This window comes from Entelurus aequoreus, linkage group LG08 (genome assembly GCF_033978785.1).
Source record: "Entelurus aequoreus isolate RoL-2023_Sb linkage group LG08, RoL_Eaeq_v1.1, whole genome shotgun sequence".
In the NCBI taxonomy this organism is placed as follows: domain Eukaryota; kingdom Metazoa; phylum Chordata; class Actinopteri; order Syngnathiformes; family Syngnathidae; genus Entelurus; species Entelurus aequoreus.
The window spans coordinates 15071256-15097724 of record NC_084738.1 but is presented as its reverse complement, the minus strand read 5'-3'; the positions used below and the strand labels follow the sequence as shown (position 1 = coordinate 15097724).

At 37.8% G+C, this 26469-nt stretch overlaps 1 protein-coding gene across 1 annotated transcript in view; it reads left to right on the top strand.

Annotated features, from left to right (window-relative positions):
* Nucleotides 1-26469, top strand: part of fra10ac1 (FRA10A associated CGG repeat 1) — a 46931-nt gene that overhangs the window by 9701 nt on the left and 10761 nt on the right. Inside the window, exon 9 of the mRNA XM_062055662.1 lies at nucleotides 23226-23339. Coding sequence (XP_061911646.1) covers nucleotides 23226-23339 — 114 coding nt within the window. The remainder of the gene's footprint in view (nucleotides 1-23225; nucleotides 23340-26469) is intronic.

Genomic DNA, 26469 nt, shown 5'->3' with positions numbered 1-26469 from the left:
CATATATACGTATGTATACATATATCTATATATGTGTACCGTGGCTCGGTTGGTAGAGCGGCCGTGGGGGTTTCTGGTTCGATCCCCAGCTTCTGCCATCCTAGTCACGTCCGCTGTGTCCGCAAGACACTTTACCCTTGCTCCTGATGGGTTGTGGTTAGGGCCTTGCTAGGCAGCTACCTCCATCAGTGTGTGATTGGGTGAATGTGGAAATAGTGTCAAAGCGCTTTAAGTACCTTGGAGGTAGAGAAGCACAATACAAGTATAAACCATTTATATTTATTATCTCTTAAGTTAAATTAATTTTATAACATTTGTTGACCTTTTCAATTTTGTATGATTTTTTTTCAAATATTAGCAATTTTTAACGTCATTTTAAATATATTTATAAGTATTATTTATTTGTAAATATGCACCAATCCTTTCATAATAACAAAATAATACTTCTATTGTTCTTTTTTCACATTTATCATATTTATTATAACCTAAAGTTGATTACCGTATTTTTCGGACTATAAGTCGCAGTTTTTTTCATAGTTTGGCCGGGGATGCGACTTATACTCGGGAGCGACTTATGTGTGAAATTATTAACACATTACCGTATAATATCAAATAATATTATTTAGCTCATTCACGTAAGAGACTAGACGTATAAGATTTCATGGGATTTAGCGATTAGGAGTGACAGATTGTTTGCTAAACGTATAGCATGTTCTATATGTTATAGTTATTTGAATGACTCTTACCATAATATGTTACGTTAACATACCAGGCACGTTCTCAGTTGGTTATTTATGCCTCATATAACGTACACTTATTCAGCCTGTTGTTCACTATTCTTTATTTATTTTAAATTGCCTTTCAAATGTCTATTATTGGTGTTGGGTTTTATAAAATAAATTTCCCCAAAAAATGCGACTTATATATGTTTTTTTTCCTTCGTTATTATGCATTTTCGGCCGGTGCGACTTATACTCTGAAAAATACGGTAACCATATATTAATATTGGTTATATTATTAATTCCTTATGTATTTCTTTATTATTTGCTTATTGCCTGAAATAATTTCCAAATGTTCCATTTCAAGGGTCAGTTGCAGGATGGAGTAAGACAATATTCCCAGTGGTATGCTTAAAAATGTATCCCCCAAAAATCTAGGACAAAAGTTTTGAATTAAGCTTTCGCTAGCATTTTTGTAAAAATTTAATTTTTTTAAAGAAATATAATATAAAAATTAAAAAAAGGAATACAGAAATGTCACTGCTATGGGTAATATTTATAATTGTTAATTGGTAATGTTATAATTGAATTAGAGTTATTTTTCTACATATTTTTCTGTTTCTCATCTCATTGGCTGAATTAAATCACATGCTTTTATTGCGGGTGTTCATCTTTTTTAAATTATGAGTAATGAGCATGTGTAGTGTTTTTTTGGTCTTTTTTTTTTTACAATAATTCCTTTGAGGTTTGTATAACTTCATGACAGGCGCTTTTTAATACTTACACAAACCACATGACCCATGTGTCGTAGCTTTAGTGGCGCCCTGACGATAAAGAAGCAATACGATTTCTGACATGACATCCATATTCAAAGAAAACATGTTTTTTTATTCACCCCCACACAGTTTGCTAACTCAGCATATCATCTTACCGCCTTGGTTGTCCTTTCGGGGCAAATAGAAACAAATTGTGTGTGAATAATTTAAATGCAAACACGCTCTGGCATGTTGGCAAAAAAAAAAAAGGAAAGACAACAACATGTCAAGAGAGTTGGAAGACGAGGTGATTACGTATGGACGTGTTTTGACAGAGGCTCGCTCCTCCGGTCTCTTGTTAGCGAGGAACAGCTGGAAGAGTTCGAAGTTGTTGCAGTTGCCGTCTGAAAATATCACTAAACAACAGCGTGATGTCCACGGTTTCAAGCGTTACCGCTTTCTCCACGAAAAAGCCCGAAACTGCTTGTGGTTGACAATACAGCTCGGCGTAATAAATACTGTACAGTTTTTCCCTTAAGAAATAATTTGTTCTAGGGTCGAACCGTCACTATCTTAAAACATTCATGAAGTGACAAGTCAGTCTCAACTTTTGAGACAAATTTTCACAGGTTCTTCTTCACCATTCTTTACTGTCATTCAAGTGCAAAAAGAAGTTAGCCACTGTTCACGTAAAAACATAAGAGCACTCTATTGTAACTTCAATGGCAATTGATAAGACGTAATGTGAATCTAAGCTTCTTAGCTGACATGTAAGTGGAGAAAGAAGTTAACCTTTAAATAACAAATGACATATTTTCTGTCAATATTCTTCTTATTGAGGCTGCTGATTTCCCAGTAAGTGTTTCCACAAAAGCCAAAGAAAAAGCAAGAGGGACAAGTTTACTGCAGTGGTGCTTACGCAACTGGCAAGATTTGCAGACATCTCGGTGCGACTTCAGAGGTTGTTCCCAATAATTTGGGTCAAATTCTTCCACAACATTATAAAGTTAGTTAAAGTTAAAGTACCAATGATAGTCACACACACACACTAGGTGTGGTGGGATTATCCTCTGCATTTGACCCATCCCCTTGTTCACCCCCTGGGAGGTGAGGGGAGCAGTGAGCAGTAGCGGTGGCCGCGCCCGGGAATCCTTTTGGTGATTTAACCCCCAATTCCAACCCTTGATACTGAGTGGCAAGCAGGGAGGTAATGGGTGCCATTTTTATAGTCTTTGGTATGACTCGGCCTGGGTTTGAACTCACAAGCTACCGATCTCAGGGCGGACACTCTAACCACTAGGCCACTGAGCTTAGCCCGTAATATTGTGATTTTCTTTGTTTAGTTTTTATGATTAGAATTATGTTTTTGTTTTTTTACTAATTTTTTATTTAACGGATCTAAGTTTCTGACTTTAATCTAATTTTAGCAGTAGTAGTAAAAGTGCTGCAAGTCTTTAATTCAACTATGTACTTATATACTTCAAAAAAAAAAAGTGTGGATCCCTAAAAACAGCAGTTTTTTTGTCTAGCTTGAAGGTAGAAAAGCGCTATACAAGTGTAACCCATATACAATATATAACATTCCTAAAAACAACACTTTTGTCATGTTAGCAGTACTGTAGTTTCTTATGAATAGCAGCACTTTTTTTTGTCATATATAGAGGATCTTTAATTAGTGTTTTTGCTGGAGGTCCCTAAAAACAGCAGAGCACTCCTGCCGTATTTTGACCATTTTTTGCAATAACATTCCTAAAACCCACAGTGTTCCTGTCATATAGATTATTTTTGACATGCATTTTTTACACTAGGTCCCTAAAAGAACATTCGTAAAAACAGCAGACCACTTTTTGACATTTTAAAGTACCGTAGTTCCTTTAAGAATAGCAGCACTTGTATATTTTTACAGGAGATCCCTAAAAATAGCAGAGCACTAATGTCATATAGTTTCAGTAAAAAAAAAAAAGTATGATGTTTTTTACAATGTGTACTGTAAATGGAAGTTGAAAAACATTACAACTGTTTTTCCTGTAAAATCTACGGTTGTTGTTTTTGCGGTGTATTACTACTGTACAACAGTTTTTTTTGTTCTGTTTTGTTTTTTACGGTAGCATTTTTACAGGGAACATTTTTGATGGATAACTTGCTTTAAAATCATAAGTAAAGCCGATATTTAAGTATTTATTTTCATTTGTACAAATACAAATGTTTGAAATGTATGATAATATAATATTTGTTGCAATATTAGATAAGGTTTAAAGGATATGCAATTGCATGGAGTACATGTATTTTTGTTCTGTCAAAATGAAAAGCATGTTAATTCACACAAAATCGGGCCTTGAGTTTGACACATGTGGTTCGCCCCAAAATCGCTGGATTAAATATTTAAACACAGTGTTACTGTTCAAACTGTGTGTAATGTTACAGTGGCCAAAAATATCAAGTATACGTGTTAAATAAAACGTGTCTCGTTTTTAATGAATACTTAGGCCTACTACGCTACTGTATTTGAATGTGGGTCGTTATGGTGGTACTTGGTGAAACAAGTTTGAGAACCACTGGTATAGAGGATAATTGACTAGTTAGGGTTTTTGCAGCTTAACATTTTTGTCGTATAAAGCAGGGGTCCCCAACCTTTTTTGCACCAGGGACCGGTTTAATGTAGGCATTATTTTCACAGACCGGCCTTGCACGTGTGGCATGTAGATATAGCAAAAAGGGCATGAAAAATGAATACATGAAAACAATCACCATAACATTCAATTAGTGGGAGCACCTGGCCTTTTCCCTTTGCAAAAAAGCTCTTCATAGACTTTATGTTTTTTGCTCATTTTTGCTAGTAGTAGGCGTTTAGTATCTGATGGGTTTTAGGTGATACATCCCATTCCAGGACAAGAGCTTGGATACATAAGAAAGCTAGAATACTTGACATTAGTTCCAATAGATTTCTGTGGATTACTATTTCCATTCTAAAAGTTATGTATTCATATTTTGTGCAATATTTCATGCGTAGATACACTAATGTTAGCTTTTTTTGTTCAATTTTCCATGCGTAAATATATCCGTTATTGCTAACTACTTATGTAATAGGACGATGTGCAACGAAACCAGCACTTTAACTTACTAGGCCAAAAGAGATGCTTATTTTTTTCCTTCAGCACAATTATTATATGCAACAATTTAGCACTTCTCCATCTGCCTTATGCACATTAACTCCTATGGTCACTTTGTTCCTGATCTGCCCTGATCTTATGTCATTAACCTGCCACGGACTGCAGATGGAACCAAGTGTTTGGCTACGATTTGGCACCTTTACATTTTATATGTTTATTAATGTGCATTGTCCCATGTAACAAAGATGTAACAAATATAGCAAATGGCGACTTCCTATTAGGAGTAGAGATGTCCGATAATGGCTTTTTTACCGATATCCGATATTCCGATATTGTCCAACTCTTAATTACCGATACCGATATCAACCAATACCGATATATACAGTCGTGGAATTAACACATTATTATGCCTAATTTTGTTGTGATTCCCCGCTGGATGCATTAAACAATGTAACAAGGTTTTCCAAAAATAAATCAACTCAAGTTATGGAAAAAAATGCCAACATGACACTGCCATATTTATTATTGAAGTCACAAAGTGCATTATTTTTTTTAACATGCCTCAAAACAGCAGCTTGGAATTTGGGACATGCATGAGGAGGTTGAGGTGGGCGGGGTTTGGGTGATGGGGGGGTTGAAGTGGGGGTGCGTGGTGGTAGGGGTTAGCGGGGGGTGTATATTGTAGCGTCCCGGAATAGTTACTGCTGCAAGGGGTTCTGGGTATTTGTTCTGTTGTGTTACGGAGCGGATGTTCTCCCGAAATGTGTTTGTCATTCTTGTTTGGTGTGGGTTCACAGTGTGGCACATATTTGTAACAGTGTTAAAGTTGTTTATATGGTCACCCTCAGTGTGACCTGTATGGCTGTTGACTAAGTATGCCTGGCATTCGCTTGTGTGTGTGAAAAGCCGTAGAAATTATGTGACTGGGCCAGCACGCAAAGGAAGTGCCTTTAAGGTGTATTGGCGCTCTGTACCTCTCCCTATGTCCGTGTACACAGCGGCGTTTTAAAAAGTCATACATTTTACTTTTTGAAACCGATACCGATAATTATGAAACCGATACCAATAATTTCTGATATTACATTTTAAAGCATTTATCGGCTGATAATATCGGCAGTCGGATATTATCGGACATCCCTAATTAGGAGTTTTATAATACATCTATGAACAAGCTTATTGGTGTGTCTGGTTGGACTGGCGGTTATAAATTGTTTAAAGGCCTACTGAAATGAGATTTTCTTATTTAAACGGGGATAGCAGATCCATTCTATGTGTCATACTTGATCATTTTGCGATATTGCCATATTTGTGCTGAAAGGATTTAGTAGAGAACATCGACGATAAAGTTCGCAACTTTTGGTCGCTGATAAAAAAAGCCTTGCCTGTACCAGAAGTAGCGTGACGTCACAGGTTGAAGAGCTCCTCACATCTGCACATTATTTACACCAGCAGCGAGAGTGATTCGGACCGAGAAAGCGACGATTACCCCATTAATTTGAGTGAGGATGAAAGATTTGTGGATGACGAAAGTGACAGTGAAGGACTAGAGAGCAGTGCAGGACGCCAGGGTGTATCTTTTTTCGCTCTGACCGTAACTTAGGTACAAGGGCTCATTGGATTCCACACTTTCTCCTTTTTCTATTGTGGATCACGGATTTGTATATTAAACCACCTCGGATACTATATCCTCTTGAAAATGAGAGTTGAGAACGCGAAGTGGACATTCACAGTGACTTTTATTTCCACGACAATACATCGGTGAAGCACTTTAGCTCCGGAGCTAACGTGATAGCATCGTGCTTAACTGCATATAGAAACAGAAGAAATAAGCCCCTGACTGGAAGGATAGACAAAAGATCAACAATACTATTATTACTTCCACTATCAGGAGACACCGAACCAAACCCTGGACCTGTAACCACACGGTTAATGCTGTCCAGCCTGGCGAAGCCTAGCAATGCTGTTGCTAACGACGTCATTGAAGCTAACTTAGCTACGGGACCTCGACAGAGCTATGCTAAAAACATTAGCTCTCCACCTACGCCAGCCCTCATCTGCTCATCACCACCCGTGCTCACCTGCGTTCCAGCGATCGACGGCGCGACGAAGGGCTTCACCCGATCATCGGTGCGGTCGGTGGCTAGCATCGGATAGCGCGTCTGCTATCCAACTCAAAGTCCTCCTGGTTGTGTTGCTGCAGCCAGCCGCTAATACACCGATCCCACCTACAGCTTTCTTCTTTGCAGTCTTCATTGTCCATTAAACAAATTGCAAAAGATTCACCAACACAGATGTCCAGAATACTGTGGAATTATGTGGTGAAAACAGACGACTTAAACTGGCCACCGTGCTATTCCAAAATGTCTGCTTCAATCCGTGACGTCACGCGCAAACGTCGTCATACCGAGAGGTTTTCAGCCGGATATTTTGCGGGAAATTTAAAATTGCACTTTATAAGTTAACCCGGCCGTATTGGCATGTGCTGCAATGTTAAGATTTCATCATTGATATATAAACTATCAGACTGCGTGGTCGGTAGTAGTGGCTTTCAGTAGGCCTTTAAAGCCTCTGTGCGGCCCGGTAACAAATGCGTCACGGACCGGTGCCGGTCGTCGGACCGGTGGTTGGGGACCACTGGTATAAAGGATCTTTGACTAACGATTTTGCAGTAGGTCCTTAAAAACAGTCTCTAATAGTGCTGCAAGTCTTCAAATCAATCAATCAATCAATCAATGTTTATTTATATAGCCCTAAATCACAAGTGTCTCAAAGGGCTGTACAACCCACAACGACATCCTCGGTACAGAGCCCACATACGGGCAAGGAAAAACTCACCCCAGTGGGACATCGGTGAATGACTATGAGAAACCTTGGAGAGGACCGCATATGTGGGTAACCCCCCCACCCCCACTCCCCCCCCCACTTCTAGGGGAGACCGAAAGCAATGGATGTCGAGTGGGTCTGACATAACATTGTGAAAGTCCAGTCCACAGTGGATCCAACACATCAGCGGGAGTCCAGTCCACAGCGGGGCCAGCAGGAACCATCCCGAGCGGAGACGGGTCAGCAGCGCAGAGATGTCCCCAACCGATGCACAGGCTAGTGGTCCACCCGGGGTCCCGACTCTGGACAGCCAGCACTTCATCCATGGCCACCGGACCTATGCAACTCCCCCTCGCAAGGGACAGGGGAGAAGAGGAGAGAAGAAAAGAAATGGCAGATCAACTGGTCTAAAAAAGGGGGGTCTATTTAAAGGCTAGATTATACAAATGAGTTTTAAGATGGGACTTAAATGCTTCTACTGAGGTAGCATCTCTAACTGTTACCGGGAGGGCATTCCAGAGTACTAAAATAAAAATAAACTATGAATTTACATGCTTTAAGTTTGTTGCAAATAAAAGCAAAAAAAAACAACTAACCTCGATAAAAAGGGGGTGTTATTCTTCTCTTCACATTCTTCGTGAAGGCCTCTGTTTTCAGAAAAAGCAGCGCTACAAAAGCTAGAGAAGAGGCAAACCGTGCTGTTAATCTCTTGATGCTTGCCGAATTGAGATGTGATTTGCATTTCCTGAATATTCCCAATCATTTCAGCAAAGTAATCTCCCCGTGGCATTAATGAAGACGCCTCCATATCGCCATGTCGGGATTAGCACCTGGTGTGGCATCTCACTCCTAAATCCTGGTTCTGTAGGCCCGCATAGAAACATCACATGACCCGCTTTTGATCACAGCGCAATGCTTGACCTTAACGTCTTCTAATTCAAGAGAGGTGCCATTAAGGAGCAAAAAAAGAAAAAAGACAGGAGTGTATGCTCAGCTTAAAATGAGATGATAAGTCTTCAGTAGTGTAGAGGCTGAGTGAAAATGAGAGTGGCCTTTAATCTAACTGGAAAGCGGATCTATATTTTATAAAGGGGTCCTGCCGGGTTGGGTTGTGCCAGAATAAATCAGCTGGAGAGGAACCAGCGAGTATTTTTAGCGGCTAGAACTGCTCTCCAAGCATTCTCAATTAGTTCTCCTGCAATTCTTCAAATTCAAGCACGAATTTATGGCCTCGGTTGGCTTTCACAATATCACATTGTTTCTTTGACAACTCTTTTATTACGCAAGAAAGGCCAACACAAACTAGTGCACTTTTTAGAAAGCCATCAAAAACTTGGGCCTTCAAACCGTCATTGTGTGTGACGTCATGTTAGTACATCTTGTAGGACGGGGGTCGGCAACTCGCGGCTTTCGAGCCACAAGCGGCTCTTTAGCGCCGCCCTAGTGGCTCCCTGGAAAAATGGGATAAAGATGAGGAAAAAAATATATTTTTTGTTTTAACATGGTTTCTGTAGGAGGACAAACATGACACCAACCTTCCTAATTGTTAGAAATCCCACTGTTTACATTAAGCATGCTTCACTGATGAGAGTATTTGTCGCGCGCCATTTTGTCGTGATTTTGAAAGTCCTTGAACGCACCGTAGTTTTTTTACATGTACAACTTTCCTTGAGGCTGACACAGAAATACGTATTTTATGCCACTCCTTCTTTGTCTCTATTTGTCCATCAAACGTCTTATGCTGTGCGTGAATCCACAAAGGTGAGCTTTGTTGATGTTATTGACTTGTGTGGAGCACTTACCAAGCATATTTGGTCACTGCATGACTGCAAGCGAATCGATGCTAACGTGCTATTTATGCCAGCTGTATGTACATAAATGCATCATTATGCCTCGTATTTTAGGTATATTTGAGGTCATTTTATTTGTAGTTTCCGTTTCCTTCAACTTGAACACACACATCTTTACCTTTGGCCATTCTAAGCCAGTAATTTCCAGGAGTTATCACACCCTCTGAAAAGCCTCCATTTTAGTAATGTTTTCCAATGTTGTAAAAATGTGTAGAATAAATATTACATTTCAACATTTCTGTCAACGAAGATTTGCATCAGCCTATGACACATAGTCATTTTAATAGTAGGCTAATATAGCTGATATCGACATGTACATCATGTGTTGCCTTCATTATAACACTTGTAAAAGGCTTTACATTTTTTGCAGAGCCAGACAGATTTTTTTTGGGTATTTTTGGTCCAATATGGCTCTTTCAACGTTTTGGGTTGCCGACCACTGTTGTAGGACTTCAACTCTGTGAGCTTGACGCTGAAGAACTGGTGGTCTGCAGGCCACATTCTGCTTCTTGAGTGACCACCAATTTTGCTGTAGATTCCTAAAAACATCAGAGCACTTTTGTCATACAGAGCAGTGATTCTCAAACTGTGCTCAATCTTGTGGTACGCCAAAGAATCACTTAATTAAATATTCAAACACATTGTTAATGTTCAAACTGTGTGTAATGTTACAGTGGCCAAAAATATTAAATACACTCAGCATGGTTTTTAATGAATATTTAGGCCTATTACGCTACTGTATTTTAATGTTGGTCATTGTGGTGGTACTTGGAGAGCCAAGTGCTTTCTGAGGTAAAAAAAGTTTGAGAACCACTGATATAAAGCAGTGTAACTTAACCATTGTTGGGCCGCGAGCGCCTCTTATCTGTTGTCAGCTGTGGTCCGTATGGGATGCAGCCTTACTCAGTTGTGATACACTCTTCCACCACTTGTGGCAGCAATCTCAAACAAACAGAAGAAGTCATAGAGAAGTTTCTCAAGCGCAAAAATTATCACTAAAATGGTGCATCTGTATTTTCATTTGCACTTTCATTTTATTCAGTTCATTTAGAAAACATTTGCAATATTATGTATTTATTTAACCATCTAAATAAAACAATATTGTCATTGACAAAAAGGGCATGAACCATGAGAAAACATAAACAAAATAATAAAAATGTAGAATTGACAGATAGATCCGAAGTTGATCTATTCTCGAGATTTAAGCGTTGAAAGTAAAAATAATATATATTGATAAAATTCCTAAAACAACACAATACTTTTTTCACATATAGAAGATTTCTACTACCCTTTTTGCCCAACATTCCTAAAGACATCAGTGTTCCTGTCATATGGAGGATTTTTGATGAGCATTTTTCTACTAAAACAACAGCAGCACGCGTTTGTCGTATACAGAAGATATTTCATTAGTGTTTTGTAGGAAATTATCAAAAACAGCATAGCACTCCTGTCATATAAATAATCTTTGACTAACCCTTTTGCAGCAGTGCACGCCTATCATGCATTTTATGCAGAGTATTCCTAAAAAATAGCAGCGTGTTTCTATCAAATAATTGTTGCAGTTCGTCCTTAAAAACAGCAATGTTTTTTGTCTTTATACTGTAGATTGTGTCTGACTTTGGAGGTTCTACTGTAGTCACTAAATGTCATCTTTAGGTTCTGGGCATTACCTTTTAATATTACGAAAAGAGTCATCCACATAGGCAGTAACTCGGAGTAGTACCCTTCAGTAGACGACACACACACACACACACACACACACACACACACACACACACACACACACACACACACACACACACACACACACACACACACACACACACACACACACACACATATGCTTGTATTTGTTACCTTCTTGAGACCGCCGAAAAAATGCCTACCTCTTTAGGACCACCCTTTCTAGATATTTAAAGATTTGTATTTACAACATTAATAATATATACATACTACGCAAATATAAAAAAGCTTGTTGTGAAAAGTTAGTTGGAATTTCACAAGAAAAAGGTTACAATTTCACAAGTAAAACTTAGAATTTTGGCAGTATTATAATAAAAGTTGTCATTTTACTCAACACAAGCCAACATTTTACAAGAAAAACTGAACATGTGCGCAATATTATGATAAAAGTTGGAATTTTACTCAATAACAAGAAAAGCTTAAAATGTTGGCAACTTTATGAAAAGAGTCGTAATTTTACTCGACAAAAGTCACAATTTTATAAGAAAACTTTACAATTTTGGCAATATCATAATAATAATCGGAATTTCACTTGGCAAAATTATGACAAAAGTCATAATTTTACTAAAAAAATGTCAGTGTTTTACAAGAACAACAAGTAAATTGGCAATATTGTGATAAAAGTCTGAATTTTATATGACGAATGTCACCGTTTTGCATTAAAAAGTAATAATTTGACATGAAAAAGTAATCATTTTACGAGAAAATATTGCAATATTACAGGAGCAGAAACAATATGAGAAATTGTTCCAACTTTATAAGAAAATAGTCAACACATTGTAAGAAAAAGACTGCTTTTAGTTAAAAAAAAAAGATTTTTTTTTTTTTGGTAATTGGTTTTTAATCTTCATTATTTACTTCGTTATTACAGTATGTCTCTATATACATATTTCTTTCTTTATTTTTTATTAATTTTGGCCAAAGAGGGCGCATTTCAATTTCTTATACACACTTGTTATTACATATGTTGGCCAGAGGGGGAGCACTTCAAATTTTTACACACATTTGTTATTTCATATGTCGACCAGAGGTGGAGCACTTTTAAAACCGACACACAGTCAATTTGAAAAATCCCTCCTTTTTGGACCACCCTAATTTTGATAGATTTCACCACCAGGGGTGCAAATGAGATCTCTATTTTTTGTTTTTTGTAATGTGCTTAATTAAGGCCGATGACAAACGAGTCACGGACCACAGATGGCCCCTGTGCCGCACTTTGGGCAACCCAGCTGTAGAATCTAACTGTTAATGGCCACTATAGTCTTAGTACCGTAGTGTATTTGTTCATCCTATGGTCACATATGAGACGCGGGTTGTCTTACGTCAGCACCGGAAGTCGTAAAATCAGCTGTTTTTTCGAGGATGAATAGTTGAGTTTGAGTTTGAGTTTATTTCGAACATGCAAGCATACAACATGATACATCACAATTTCCAGTTTCTCTTTTCAACATGTTCGAAAAGGAGTAGGAAGAAGCAGAGCTTATTTAATCCTACCCCTTTTCTTTACATAACAGTTGCAAAACTTTTTGTTCACTTCCTGTTCACAATTTTTTCACAATAAACTCCATAAGTAATCACAATAAAAATAAATAAATAAATGATAGTAAGAATTTAATAATAATAATTGGTGAAGTAAGTCATATTTCATATGATGAGATAAGTAAGATTACTTTAAGAATGAATGAATGGATGGATGAAATAAATTGAGAATGTTTGTCATGGTTCTTCTTCTTTGTACTTTGTAAACACTTTAAGTTTGAAGAGTTTCTTGAAGTGTATCATATTAGTACATTGTTTGATTGCTTTGCTTAATCCATTCCATAATTTAATTCCACATACTGATATACTTAAGGTCTTAAGTGTTGTACATGCAAACAAATGTTTTAAATTACGTTTTTCTCTAAGATTATATTTCTCCTAGGGAAGTCCTTCTTTCGCTGCCGTCTTGTTTTATCATATATTGCTGTCTTTGCACCTGTCAATGTTTACTTTTGTATGCACATTAAATCAACAAAAAATCCTGACTTTGGAGCAATGTTCACAGACTCTAGTATTTGACTCTATTAGATGCAATGGTTCTCCGTATTGGGACCTCATATGGAAGGTACTTTTCCTTGTTGATGTCTTAAGAAGGGTAGAAATACAAGAACACACACACACACACACACACACACACACACACACACACACACACACACACACACACACACACACACACACACACACACACACACGCAAACAGCATCAGTTGCAGTTGCATGGAACGCCCTTTGCTCCAGTCGGTCAGGCGCTGTGAGCCAAGTAAATAAACGTTACAACACTCTGTCAGAGTGTTGCATCTCCGCTCAGCAGCTTGCCTGGGCTGATTGTCAGAAGCAAAACAAACATGAAAAAAAGGCAAATTGTGTCGAGGATTAACCTCGTGCTCGGCAGTTAGACGTGCGAGTCAGCGTTGGAGACGATACAGGAGGTGGTTGACCTCCGATAGAAGAAAGATGTGACCAGGCTGGTAATGAGATGACCTGCAGGAATAGCTTGAGGGATTTTTAGTCCAGACTTTCATATTTGTGCTGGATCGTCGCCTCCAGGTTGCCAGGCAACCTGGTAAAAAGGCCCCTGGAAATAGAAAAAGGTAGAGATGTAAAACGCTCATTAGCAAGCGAGAATGCTTCTGGCAGCCGTGTTTTATTGGGTTCGTAATCATCAGAGCAAAGGCTACGCTCAACAAAAATAGCCAATTGTATAAGTGGAGACCACCTTGCACAATGTTTACTCATGATTGACAAAGCTGCAAGGCTCCAAATTGGGTGGCAAAATCATCCATTAGCTTATGAGTTTAGCTCCAATTAAACATAAAAAATAGCAATGCAGGGCTTTGATGTTGTCATGAGCTTTGTAGGATTACATTACTACTCACATTAAGCCTTTGTTAACATCCATCCATCCATCCATTTTCTACCGCTTGTCACTTTCGGGGTCGCGGGGGGTGCTGGAGCCCATCTCAGCTGCATTCGGGCGGAAGGCGGGGTACACCCTGGACAAGTCGCCACCTCATCACAGGGCCAAAACAGATAGACAGACAACATTCACACTCACATTCACACACTATGGCATACTTGCCAACCCTCCCGTTTTTAGCGGGAGAATCCCGATATTCAGCGCCTCTCCCGACAACCTCCCGACAGAGATTTTCTCCCGACAAACTCCCGGTATTCAGCCGGAGCTGGAGGCCACGCCCCCCAAAAAAAAAGTCTGTCGCAGCTGCGATTGGACCTGACCAGCCTCCGGGTACAAGTACTGGAGTACCAATTGCTTGCCAGGGAAGATCTTCCCCAGGAAGCAAGGATTGACCGGTTTTGGGCCATAGGGAGAGATGGAAGATTCCACACTCTCGTGCATTTGATGAAAGCACTTTTGTGCCACACAGCAATGCATCATCAGAGAGGGTGTTCAGCATGGTTAGAAAAATAGTGACAGAGAATAGAAAGAGGATGGACAATTCAACCCTTAACAAAGCATTGTACTTTCAAGTACAACAATGAGTAGATGAGTGTTGTGTGTGTGTATATGTGTAAATAAATGAACACTAAAATTCAAGTATTTCTTTTATTTATATAATAAAATCAATATATATATATATATATATATATATATATATATATATATATATATATATATATATATATATATATATATATATATATGTAACGGTGTAGAAACAGACGTTCATTATGCTTGATTAAATTATGAATGAAGTGTTGCAACAGCGCCTGTTGCTGGCGAGAAGTGGTATGTACTTTACCTGCGGGAAGTGCTCAGAACTGTGACGCCTTCCAACTGATAATCCCGTGACCCAAGTGGACTCACAGTCTCACAATTTGCACTGTTTTGCAGGACACTGTAATAAAAGAAATTCATAATCCACCTGGTGCCAGTGATATGTTGAAGCGACAGCAGTGTGGAGCTGCATTTTGCCACATACAGTTGTGGACCGTCACATATATATATATATATATATATATATATATATATATATATATATATATATATATATATATCTAGAATTCACTGAAAGTCAAGTATTTATATATATATATATATATATATATATATATATATATATATATATATATATATATATATATATATATATATATGAAATACTTGAGTTGGTGAATTCTAGCTGTAAATATACTCTCCTCTTAACCACGCCGCTAACCACGCCCCCCCCCCACACACACCTCCCGACATTGGAGGTCTCAAGGTTGGCAAGTATGCACTATGGCCAATTTAGTGTTGCCAATCAACCTATCCCCAGGTGCATGTGTTAACATGTCCCATTCAAATAATCAGTCGTGGATTATTATCATGATGGGATATAATGTGGTCGTCAATGTGCATTTGATGTTTCCACTAAAACACAGGTGTCCAAAGTGCAGCCCGCAGCTTTTTTTTTAAAGGCCGCGGCACATTTTTAAAATTCTATTAGAAAAAAAATTATAACAAGTGGACACAACTTTTGGTCGCTGATAAAAAAAAAGCCTTGCATGTACCGGAAGTAGCGTGACGTCGCAGGTTGAAGGGCTCATCACATTTCCCCATTGTTTACACCAGCAGCGGGAGCGATTTGGACCGAGAAAGCGACGATTACCCCATTAATTTGAGCGAGGATGAAAGATTTGTGGATGAGCAACGTGAGAGTGAAGGGCTAGAGTGCAATGCAGGACGTATCTTTTTTTTTGCTCTGACTGTAACTTAGGTAAAAGGACTCATTGGATTCCACACTTTCTCCTTTTTCTATTGTGGATCACGGATTTGTATTTTAAGCCACCTCGGATACTATATCCTCTTGAAAATGAGAGTCGAGAACGCGAAATGGACATTCACAGTGACTTTTATCTCCACGACAATACATCGGTGAAGCACTTTAGCTACGGAGCTAACGTGATAGCATCGTGCTTAAATGCAGATAGAAACAAAAGAAATAAGCCCCTGACTGGAAGGATAGACAGAAGATCAACAATACTACTATCAGGAGACACCGAACCAAACACTGGACCTGTAACCACACGGTTAATGCTGTGCCGCCTGTCGAAGCCTAGCAATGCTGTTGCTAACGACGCCATTGAAGCTAACTTCGCTACGGGACCTCGTCCGAGCTATGATAAAAACATTAGCGCTCCACCTACGCCAGCCCTCATCTGCTCATCAACACCCGTGCTCACCTGCGTTCCAGCGATCGACGGCGCGACGAAGGACTTCACCCGATCATCAATGCGGTCGGCGGCTAGCGTCGGATAGCGCGTCTGCTATCCAAACCAAAGTCCCCCTGGTTGTGTTGCTGCAGCCAGCCACTAATACACCGATCCCACCTACAGCTTTCTTCTTTGCAGTCTCCATTGTTCATTAAACAAATTGCAAAAGATTCACCAACACAGATGTCCAGAATACTGTGGAATCTTGCGATAAAAACAGAGCTGTTTGTATTGGGATACAATGTGTCCGAATACTTCCGCTTCAACCATCGACGTCACGCGCAAACGTCATCATACCTAGACGTTTTCAACCGGAAGTTCCCCGGGAAATTTAAAATTGCACTTTATAAGTTAACCCGGCCGTTTTGGCATGTGTTGCAATGTTAAGATTTCATCATTGATGTATAAACTATCAGATTGCGTGGTCGGTAGTAGTGGGTTTCAGTAGGCCTTTAAACTTATAATAATTTATAATCACCGTTAAATACAATATCAGCTAAAGTACAGAATTTGTGGTCACTTAGAATCCTTCCTGTCACTGTGACACTTCCACGCCAACATGGCCCACAGACACACTTGGTGTTTACCCTATGTCCACGTTGTGGAATTTACTGGAAAAGTCCAGTTGAAGGACACTGTGTTTGCCATTTAAACAAAACAAGGTTTTCTTTGACAAAAACGGCATGAACATAAGAAAACTTTAAAAAATAATAAAACGATTTAAACGTTGAAAGCAAAAATGTATGTATGTATTTAGTCATTTATTTATTCTATTTATTCAGAGATGGGTATTTTTTTCAAAACATTACAACTTTATCTTTTTAATTAAATATTGTACATTTAAAAGTAAAAAACCTGCTTGATACAGTATTACAACATCATTTTAATTCAATTATATCTTTCCAAATTATTACTTACCAAATATCTAAACATTAGTTTTTACTCATACTATTCAACCTCTATTCCTTTTCATAAAAGAATGTTATTTTTCTCATAACATTACAATTTATTTTTTAGATTAATAAAATATTTATTAATTAAATCATATTCTGCAATTTCATTTTAGTTAAATTATGTCATCCAAATATTTAACTCCCAAATATCTCTTGCAAAATTTAGACATCTGTGGTAAATGTACTTTTTTCTCCTAATAATACAACATTATTATTGTAATATTATGTTTTATTTTTCCACAATATCACAATTTTTCATACAATTACGATTTATTTCCTCTTGTACAAACCCCGTTTCCATATGAGTTGGGAAATTGTGTTAGATGTAAATATAAACTGAATACAATGATTTGTAAATCCTTTTCAACCCATATTCAATTGAATGCACTACAAAGACAAGTAATTTGATGTTCAAACTCATAAACATTATTTTTTTTTTGCAAATAATGATTAACTTAGAATTTCATGGCTGCAACACGTGCCAAAGTAGTTGGGAAAGGGCATGTTCACCACTGTGTTACATGGCCTTTCCTTTTAACAACACTCAGTAAACGTTTGGGAACTGAGGAGACACATTTTTAAAACTTCTCAGGTGGAATTCTTTCCCATTCTTGCTTGATGTACAGCTTAAGTTGTTCAACAGTCCGGGGGTCTCCGTTGTGGTATTTTAGGCTTCATAATGCGCCACACATTTTCAATGGGAGACAGGTCTGGACTACAGGCAGGCCAGTCTAGTACCCGCACTCTTTTACTATGAAGCCACGTTGATGTAACACGTGGCTTGGCATTGTCTTGCTGAAATAAGCAGGGGCGTCAATGGTAACGTTGCTTGGATGGCAACATATGTTGCTCCAAAACCTGTATGTACCTTCAGCATTAATGGCGCCTTCACAGATGTGTAAGTTACCCATGTCTTGGGCACTAATAAATACACCCCCATACCATCACAGATGCTGGCTTTTCAACTTTGCGCCTATAACAACCCGGATGGTTCTTTTCCTCTTTGGTCCGGAGGACATGACGTCCACAGTTTCCAAAAACAATTTGAAATGTGGACTCGTCAGACCACAGAACACTTTTCCACTTTGTATCAGTCCATCTTAGATGAGCTCAGGCCCAGCAAAGCCGACGGCGTTTCTGGGTGTTGTTGATAAAAGGTTTTCACCTTGCATAGGAGAGTTTTAACTTGCACTAACAGATGTAGCGACCAACTGTAGTTACTGACAGTGGGTTTCTGAAGTGTTCCTGAGCCCATGTGGTGATATCCTTTACACACTGATGTCGCTTGTTGATGCAGTACAGCCTGAGGGATCGAAGGTCACGGGCTTAGCTGCTTATGTGCAGTGATTTCTCCAGATTCTCTTGCAATAGCTGGTTGAGAAAGGTTTTTCTTAAACTGTTCAACAATTTGCTCACGCATTTGTTGACAAAGTGGTGACCCTCGCCCCATCCTTGTTTGTGAATGACTGAGCATTTAATGGAATCTACTTTTATACCCAATCATGGCACCCACCTGTTCCCAATTTGCCGGTTCACCTGTGGGATGTTCCAAATAAGTGTTTGATGAGCATACCTCAACTTTATCAGTATTTATTGCCACCTTTCCCAACTTCTTTGTCACGTGTTGCTGGCATCAAATTCTAAAGTTAATGATTATTTGCACAAAAAAAATGTTTATCAGTTTGAACATCAAATATGTTGTCTTTGTAGCATATTCAACTGAATATGGGTTGAAAATGATTTGCATATCATTGTATTCCGTTTGTATTTACATCGAACACAATTTCCCAACTCATATGGAAACGGGGTTTGTAAAATAATGCTATTTTTTTCTAATTAAAGTATGTATGTTTCAACCTATGTAAAATATTCTATTTTATTTCATATATAAACATTTTTATTTACTTTTTTAAGTTAAAATGTTTCGGAAAAAAACAAAAAATAATAATAAATACAAATAAAAAACATTAACAATATAATTAGAATATATGAAGTGCTTTAGACTTAAAAAAAAATACAATTACTTGTTAAAGGAAATCCAATTTTCATCATGTTCATATCAGTGTAAAAGGTCCCAGAGTACTGTCTAATTGTTATTATTATACACAAGGTTTTAATAGCTACCAAAATCAAACATAGATTTGAATATTATTATGATAATACTGTGAGTTACTATCACTCTAAACTCATAATAATTTATAATCACCGTTAAATACAATATCAGCTAAAGTACAGTATTTGTGGTCACTTAGAATCCTTCCTGTCACTGTGACACTTCCACGCCAACATGGCCCACAGACACACTTGGTGTTTACCAAATGCCCACGTCGTGGAATTTACTGGAAAAGTCCAGTTGAAGGACACCCGCATTATCATTTGGCGAGCGTGTGATGGAGGTTACGTGGTGTGAATATGATGAGGAAGCCCAAGTCCATAGAAAAGTGTTCCTAGGCAACCTGAGAATCTTCAATCGACTTGTGGACAAATCTCCTCACAGTGTAAGTGACCCTCACATGCTCCGGGGGTAAAAGTGTTGGCACAGACACGGCTGAGTAAACCCATTAAGTGAGGAAACTCCTGTACCTCCTACGTCAATGCCTCCTAATTCCACGGCTCAGGAGGGACACCACGGCGAGGCAGATGGCTGCATGATTAGCAGTCACTAAATGACGGAGCGAGTGCATGCTGGATGCATGTTCATGTTTTCACCATTGACGAGTCAGGAGAGACGTGACGTTAGTCAACTAATCGGGTCTTTTTAACAGCTCTTTTAAGTAAACGATTGGGACCATTTTAGAAAATGAGTCAGAACAAAGGAAAATGAGCAGCATTTGGATTCACTTTTTTGTTTTTAATATATACAGTCGTGGTCAAAAGTTTACATACACTTGTAAAGAACATAATGTCATGGCTGTCTTGAGTTTCCAATAATTTCTACAACTCTTATTTTTTTGCGATGGAGTGATTGAAGCACATACTTGTTGGTCACAAAAAACATTCATGAAGTTTGGTTCTTTTATGAATTTATTATGGGTCTACTGAAAATGTGACCAAATCTGCTGGGTCAAAAGTATACATACAGCAATGTTAATATTTGGTTACATGTCCCTTGGCAAGTTTCACTGGAATAAGGCGCTTTTGGTAGCCATCCACAAGCTTCTGGCAAGCTTCTGGTTGAATGTTTTACCACTCCTCTTGACAAAATGTGTGCAGTTCAGCTAAATTTGTTGGTTTTCTGACATGGACTTGTTTTTCAGCATTGTCCAAACGTTTAAGTCAGGACTTTGGGAAGGCCATTCTAAAATGTTTCGCTTTATTGTTCTGAATAGTTCAAGCATACACAAACCATGTTGGGTATTTTTGTATTCATATTTGAATTATACCCTAATTTTTATTCTAGTTTTATTTATACTACCGAGCCAGTCTTTCGAATAGAACCACTCAAAGTCAATCAATCGATCGTTGATGAGTTGAACTATTTTTGACACACTACTCTGAGGGATTTTACATAAACATACATACATATTCTTCAGGGTAATACTTTATGAATAGAAATGAAAAATCTAAAATTAAATGAATAATTTTCCAAAATAAAGTGACAGTAAATTTACATTTTAGATACATTTTAAATCCCACATACTGTACATACACATTCTACAGGGTAATACTAAATAAATGCAATAAAAATTGAAAAATAAATACGGAATTCTCCAAGATAAAGTCACAGTAAATCGACATTTTAAATGCATTTTTAATCCAACATATTTCATATTTACTGTACATACCTATTATACAGTGTAATGCTATTTAAATAGAGAATAATTTAAAAACAAATAAATAAGGAATTTTGACATTTTGACTACATTTTTAATCTGACATAATTTACATATATATATATATATATATATATATATATATATATATATATATATATATATATATATATATATATATATATATATATGTATGTATGTATGTATGTATGTATGTATGTATGTATGTATGTATGTATGTATGTATGTATGTATGTATGTATGTATGTATGTATGTATGTATATATATATATTTTACAGAGTAATACTATATGAATAAAAAAACTACCGTATTTAGAAAATTAAATATGTAATTTTCCAAGATAAAGTCACAGTAAATTGACATTTTGACTACATTTTAATCCGACATAATTTACATATATATGTATTTTTTACAGAGTAATACTATATTAATAAAAAACTGCCGTAATTGAAAATTAAATATGTAATTTTCCAAGATAAAGTAACAGTAAATTAACATTTTAAATATATTTTTAATCCCACATATTTTACTTACTGTATACTGTACATACACATTCTACAGGGTAATACTATATAAATAGAACAAAAATAGAAAAATAAATACGTAATTCTCAAAGATAGTCACAGTAAAATGACATTTTAAATGCATTTTTAATCACAGATATTTCATATTTACTGTACATACATATTCTACAGTGTAATACTATATAAATAGAGAATCATTTAAAAACAAATAAATAAGGAATTTTCCAAGATAGTCACAGTAAATTGACATTTTGACTAAATTTTTTATCTGACATAATTTACATATACATGCATAATTTACAGCATAATACTACACAAATAGAATACTTTTTTGAAAGTTAAATACGTAATTTTCCAAGATAAAGTCCCGGTAAATTGACATTTTAAATACATTTTTAATCTGACTTATTTTACAAACAAATACGTATTCTCCAATACATAGAACAAATATTTGAAGATTAAATTAATAATATTCCAAGATAAAGTCACATTTAATAATACTTTTTAATAATTTAATAATATTAATATTACTACAGAATATTACAATATAAAATAAATAAATAAAAAGTAATTACAAAATTAAATATGTAATTTTCCAACATAGAGTCTCAGTTAATTGACTGTTTTTTTTTTTCATCAGACATTTTTCATATACATGCATATTCTACAAAGTAATACTATATAAATAAAAAACAAATCCCAAAATTAAATGTGTAATTTTTCAAGATAAATTCACATTTAATTGACATTTTCATTTTTAATCAGACATATTTGACATGTACATGCATATTCTACGGAGTAATACTATATAAATAAAAAAAGTAATTACAAAATTAAATACATGATTTTCCAAGATGAAGTCATAGTTAATTGACACTTTCCAAATACATTTTAATCTGACATATTTTACATGTGCATGCATATTCTACAGAGTAATACTATATAAATAAAATAAAATATGTAATTTTTCAAGATAAAGTCACGGTTAATTGACATTTTAATTTTTTATCAGACACATTTTACATGTACATGCTTAGTCTTTAAAATCGAAAAAAACTTTTAAAAAAAACAACAACATAAAGTCACAGTAATTGACATTTTAAATACATGTTTAATCTGACATGTTTTACAAATATATGCATATTCCACAGGAGATACTATATAAATATAAAACACAATTCTTTAAATAATGAATGTGAAAAAATACTTAAAAGTGACGTCTAATCTCTATTCTGTCTTAACTGTAATAGTCAGACTTAGTGGGAGCCCGTAGGTTGTTTTTTTTAATTCCCTCGATGACATCACAGCTCTGAAATCCAATCCTGCATGTCAGGAGAAAGTCTTGCCCGTGGCTTTAAGCCGTCACTGCGTCACCTTTCCTCCATGGTAGTCAAAGGTCAGGAGCATCTCGGGTGCCCGTGCCAAAATGGAGCCCTTGTGACGCATTCAGACCCTCTGTCGCAATCTGTACGAACTCCGAGCTGATCAATGCCGCGTTAAGCTCGTCGAGGGATAACGGGTCGGGCCTTGCAGAGGCTCCAGGGAGCCCTGAGGGGATGGGGAGGGTGATATAGGAGGGGCGGGGGTCTTATATGGAAATGGCTGCAGGCTGTTTGGCTTCTTTTCTTTTCCGACTTGAATAAATACAAAATAATATGCACAGAATGGACCTAACAGTGATGTGCCTTCATCTTACAGGTCAGTTCCAGTGTGGACACAAACGCTGCGAGAAGCAGGAAGGCCTCAAAAGCTGGGAGGTGAATTTTGCATATGTGGAACAAGGCGAGAAGAGGAACGCATTGGTCAAACTCAGTAAGCGCAACTAAACATTACTCACTTAAATCCGGCTTATACATTGTGGGAAATAAGTATTTCATCCCCTACATTACAGAGATATGAACAAGCCAGGGTTTTCTCAGTTGCTTTGTTCGAATTCAATTTGCCTGGGGACCGCTGGAGGTAAAGTTTGAATTACAGAACTAAATTTGGTAGCTACACTAATTGCCAAAAGTATTGGGCCACCTGCCTTGACTCACATATGAACTTGAAGTCCCATCCCATTCCTAACCCATAGGGTTTAATATGATGTTGGTCCACCTTTTGCAGCTATTACAGCTTCAACTCTTCTGGGAAGGCTGTCCACAAGGTTGCGGAGTGTGTTTATAGGAATTTTTAACCATTCTTCCAAAAGTGCATTGGTGAGGTCACACACTGATGTTGGTCGAGAAGGCCTGGCTCTCAGTCTCTGTTCTAATTCATCCCAAAGGTGTTCTATCGAGTTCAGGTCGGGACTCTGTGCAGGCCAGTCAAGTTCATCCACACCAGACTCTGTCATCCATGTCTTTATGGACCTTGCTTTGTGCACTGGTGCACAGTCATGTTGGAAGAGGAAGGGGCCCACTACAAACTGTTCCCACAAGGTTGGGAGCATGGAATTGTCCAAAATGTTTTGGTATCCTGGAGCATTCAAAGTTCCTTTCACTGGAACTAAGGGGCCAAGCCCAACTCCTGTAAAACAACCCCACACCATAATTCCTCCTCCACCAAATTTCACACTCATGCACAATGTCCGAAATGTACCGTTCTCCTGGCAACCTCCAAACCCAGACTCGGCCATCATTTTGGAAAAGCTTGATTCATCACTCCAGAGAAGGCGTTTCCACTGCTCTTGAGTCCAGTGGCGATGTGCTTTACACCACTGCATCCGACACTTTGCATTGGACTTGGTGATGTATGGCTTAGATGCAGCTGCTCGGCCATGGAAACCAATTCCATGAAGCTCTCTGCGTACTGTACGTGGGCTAACTGGAAGGTCACATGAAGTTTTGAGCTCTGTAGCAACTGACTGTGCAGAAAGTCTTTGCACTATGCGCTTCAGCATCCGCTGACCCCTCTCTGTCAGTTTACGTGGCCTACCACTTGGTGGCTGAGTTGCTGTTGTTCCCAAACTCTTCCATTTTGTTATAATAAAGCCGACAGTTGACTTTGGAATATTTAGTTGCGAGGAGATTTCACGACTGGATTTGTTGCACAGGTGGCATCCTATGACAGTTCCACGCTGGAAATCACTGAGCTCCAGAGAGCGGCCCATTCCTTCACAAATGTTTGTAGAAACAGTCTCCATGCCTAAGTGCTTGATTTTATACACCTGTGGCCAGGCCAAGTGAATAGGACACCTGATTCTGATCATTTGGATGGGTGGCCAAATACTTTTGGCAATATAGTGTACTTCAACTAGCAGCTGTAGGGACCTTGAACTATGCTCGGCCTTAAAAGAGCCATATGTAATAATGTGGCCAGAAATGGTACTGCAATCACGGTCAACATTCTGTAGTCCCCTCCCCCTCTCCCTGACCGAGGTTGCCAGATAGGCAGCCGAATCCAGCTCGATCAACTGGGCTACTCCAAGGAACTTCAAACTTTCACTGCCTCTTACTAGGGGTTGAGGTGCTGGGACCATAATAGCTGAATAGACAAGCGTTTTGTCAATAACAAATCTATAACCAACACATTTTACACAGAAATTCGGCTATTTTCAGGTAGAAGTACGCCATGCCTGCGTACAATATCACAACAAACGGCAATCACATGGTTATTGTCAGTACTATCAGAAAACAAAGACTAAAACCAACTACAAGCAACGCTGGCAATGGTTGTACTGGGGAAAATAAGTAGAGCATGCTTAGCAGGCTAATGTGCACCCAAAACTAAAGAGGAGACATTTTACCAAAGAATGCCTATAGGCTACACGAATTAGGAATTATTTTATCATGTGATTTGGCTGTCTCCATACGTTTCACATTGCCATGATGACAGCCGTGCTAATGTTGGAGCCCATTTCCTCAGCGTATCAGCATACTGAGAACGAATTAGGCACTGACAGTACCCATATCCACATAGGTTTTATTTGTCGAAAATATATTTTGCCCTGTCAGTTCGAATACACATTGACATACAGGCTGATAGGCAAATATTTCCCCCGTTAGCCTATGTGTCAATGTGTTATTGACCAGGCTAGCATTCTAAGCATTACACCAGGAGCTGAGCACCATCACACTAAGCATTCTTTGCACGAACATACGAGCTTTGTTAGACAATATCATAGACTGTATTGGACAATATAGTTTACATACGAAATGTCCATTTCCATTTATTACAAGTAATAAGAAAACGTAAATGCCTTACTTACCTATCAAGGAAGAAATTTGCAAGTTTTGCGTCAGATAAAAAAATCTTCTCTGCCTTCAATCGTCTCCATCTTTCAAAGGGATCCCGATACCTATCCTCGTTTTGTCCCTGGCTTTGTCATGAATAAGTTGAGAATCATAACGAGGCCTTTTAGATTGACTAAGGTCTGAGATGTTTAGTAACTTTACCAGTGGCAGTAGCCAGACGAAGGTGGCGGTGCGTAACTGGCAACCTGGTTGTGACACACTCACAGACTTTCTAATTGGTCAAACGGTAGAGGGCGGAACATCGGAATGAAAACCATAACAATATTTCGGGGCTGTAAATCTAATTTATCAGTCCGTTATCAGTTATAGAGGTATTCAAAAATAACATGATTTATTAATGCCTTTTGACATATCACGGCCATTTAATGAGGACTTGACATGAAAGTATTACATATGGCTCCTTTAGGTCATTAGAAATGTACCATGGAATGTCAAAATTTTATATTTTCACACTGTTGAGTTCTATGAGACACGCCCGCTTGCTTACATGAAGTTGCTCTTTGTGTGTCTCTGGTGCTGTCATTTTTATGTTTGCACCATAATTTAGTAAGGGGTGCCGGGAAAAAAATCGCAAATTATTACGATACAAAGTTTTCAAGAATCAACTTTTAAAAGTACGCTTTTTTTTTTTAGACCTGCTTACTTTTTGCGCGTATAAGTCACACGTCAGCAGCCTTTGTTACCTGCTTAAGAAAAAATATGTATTG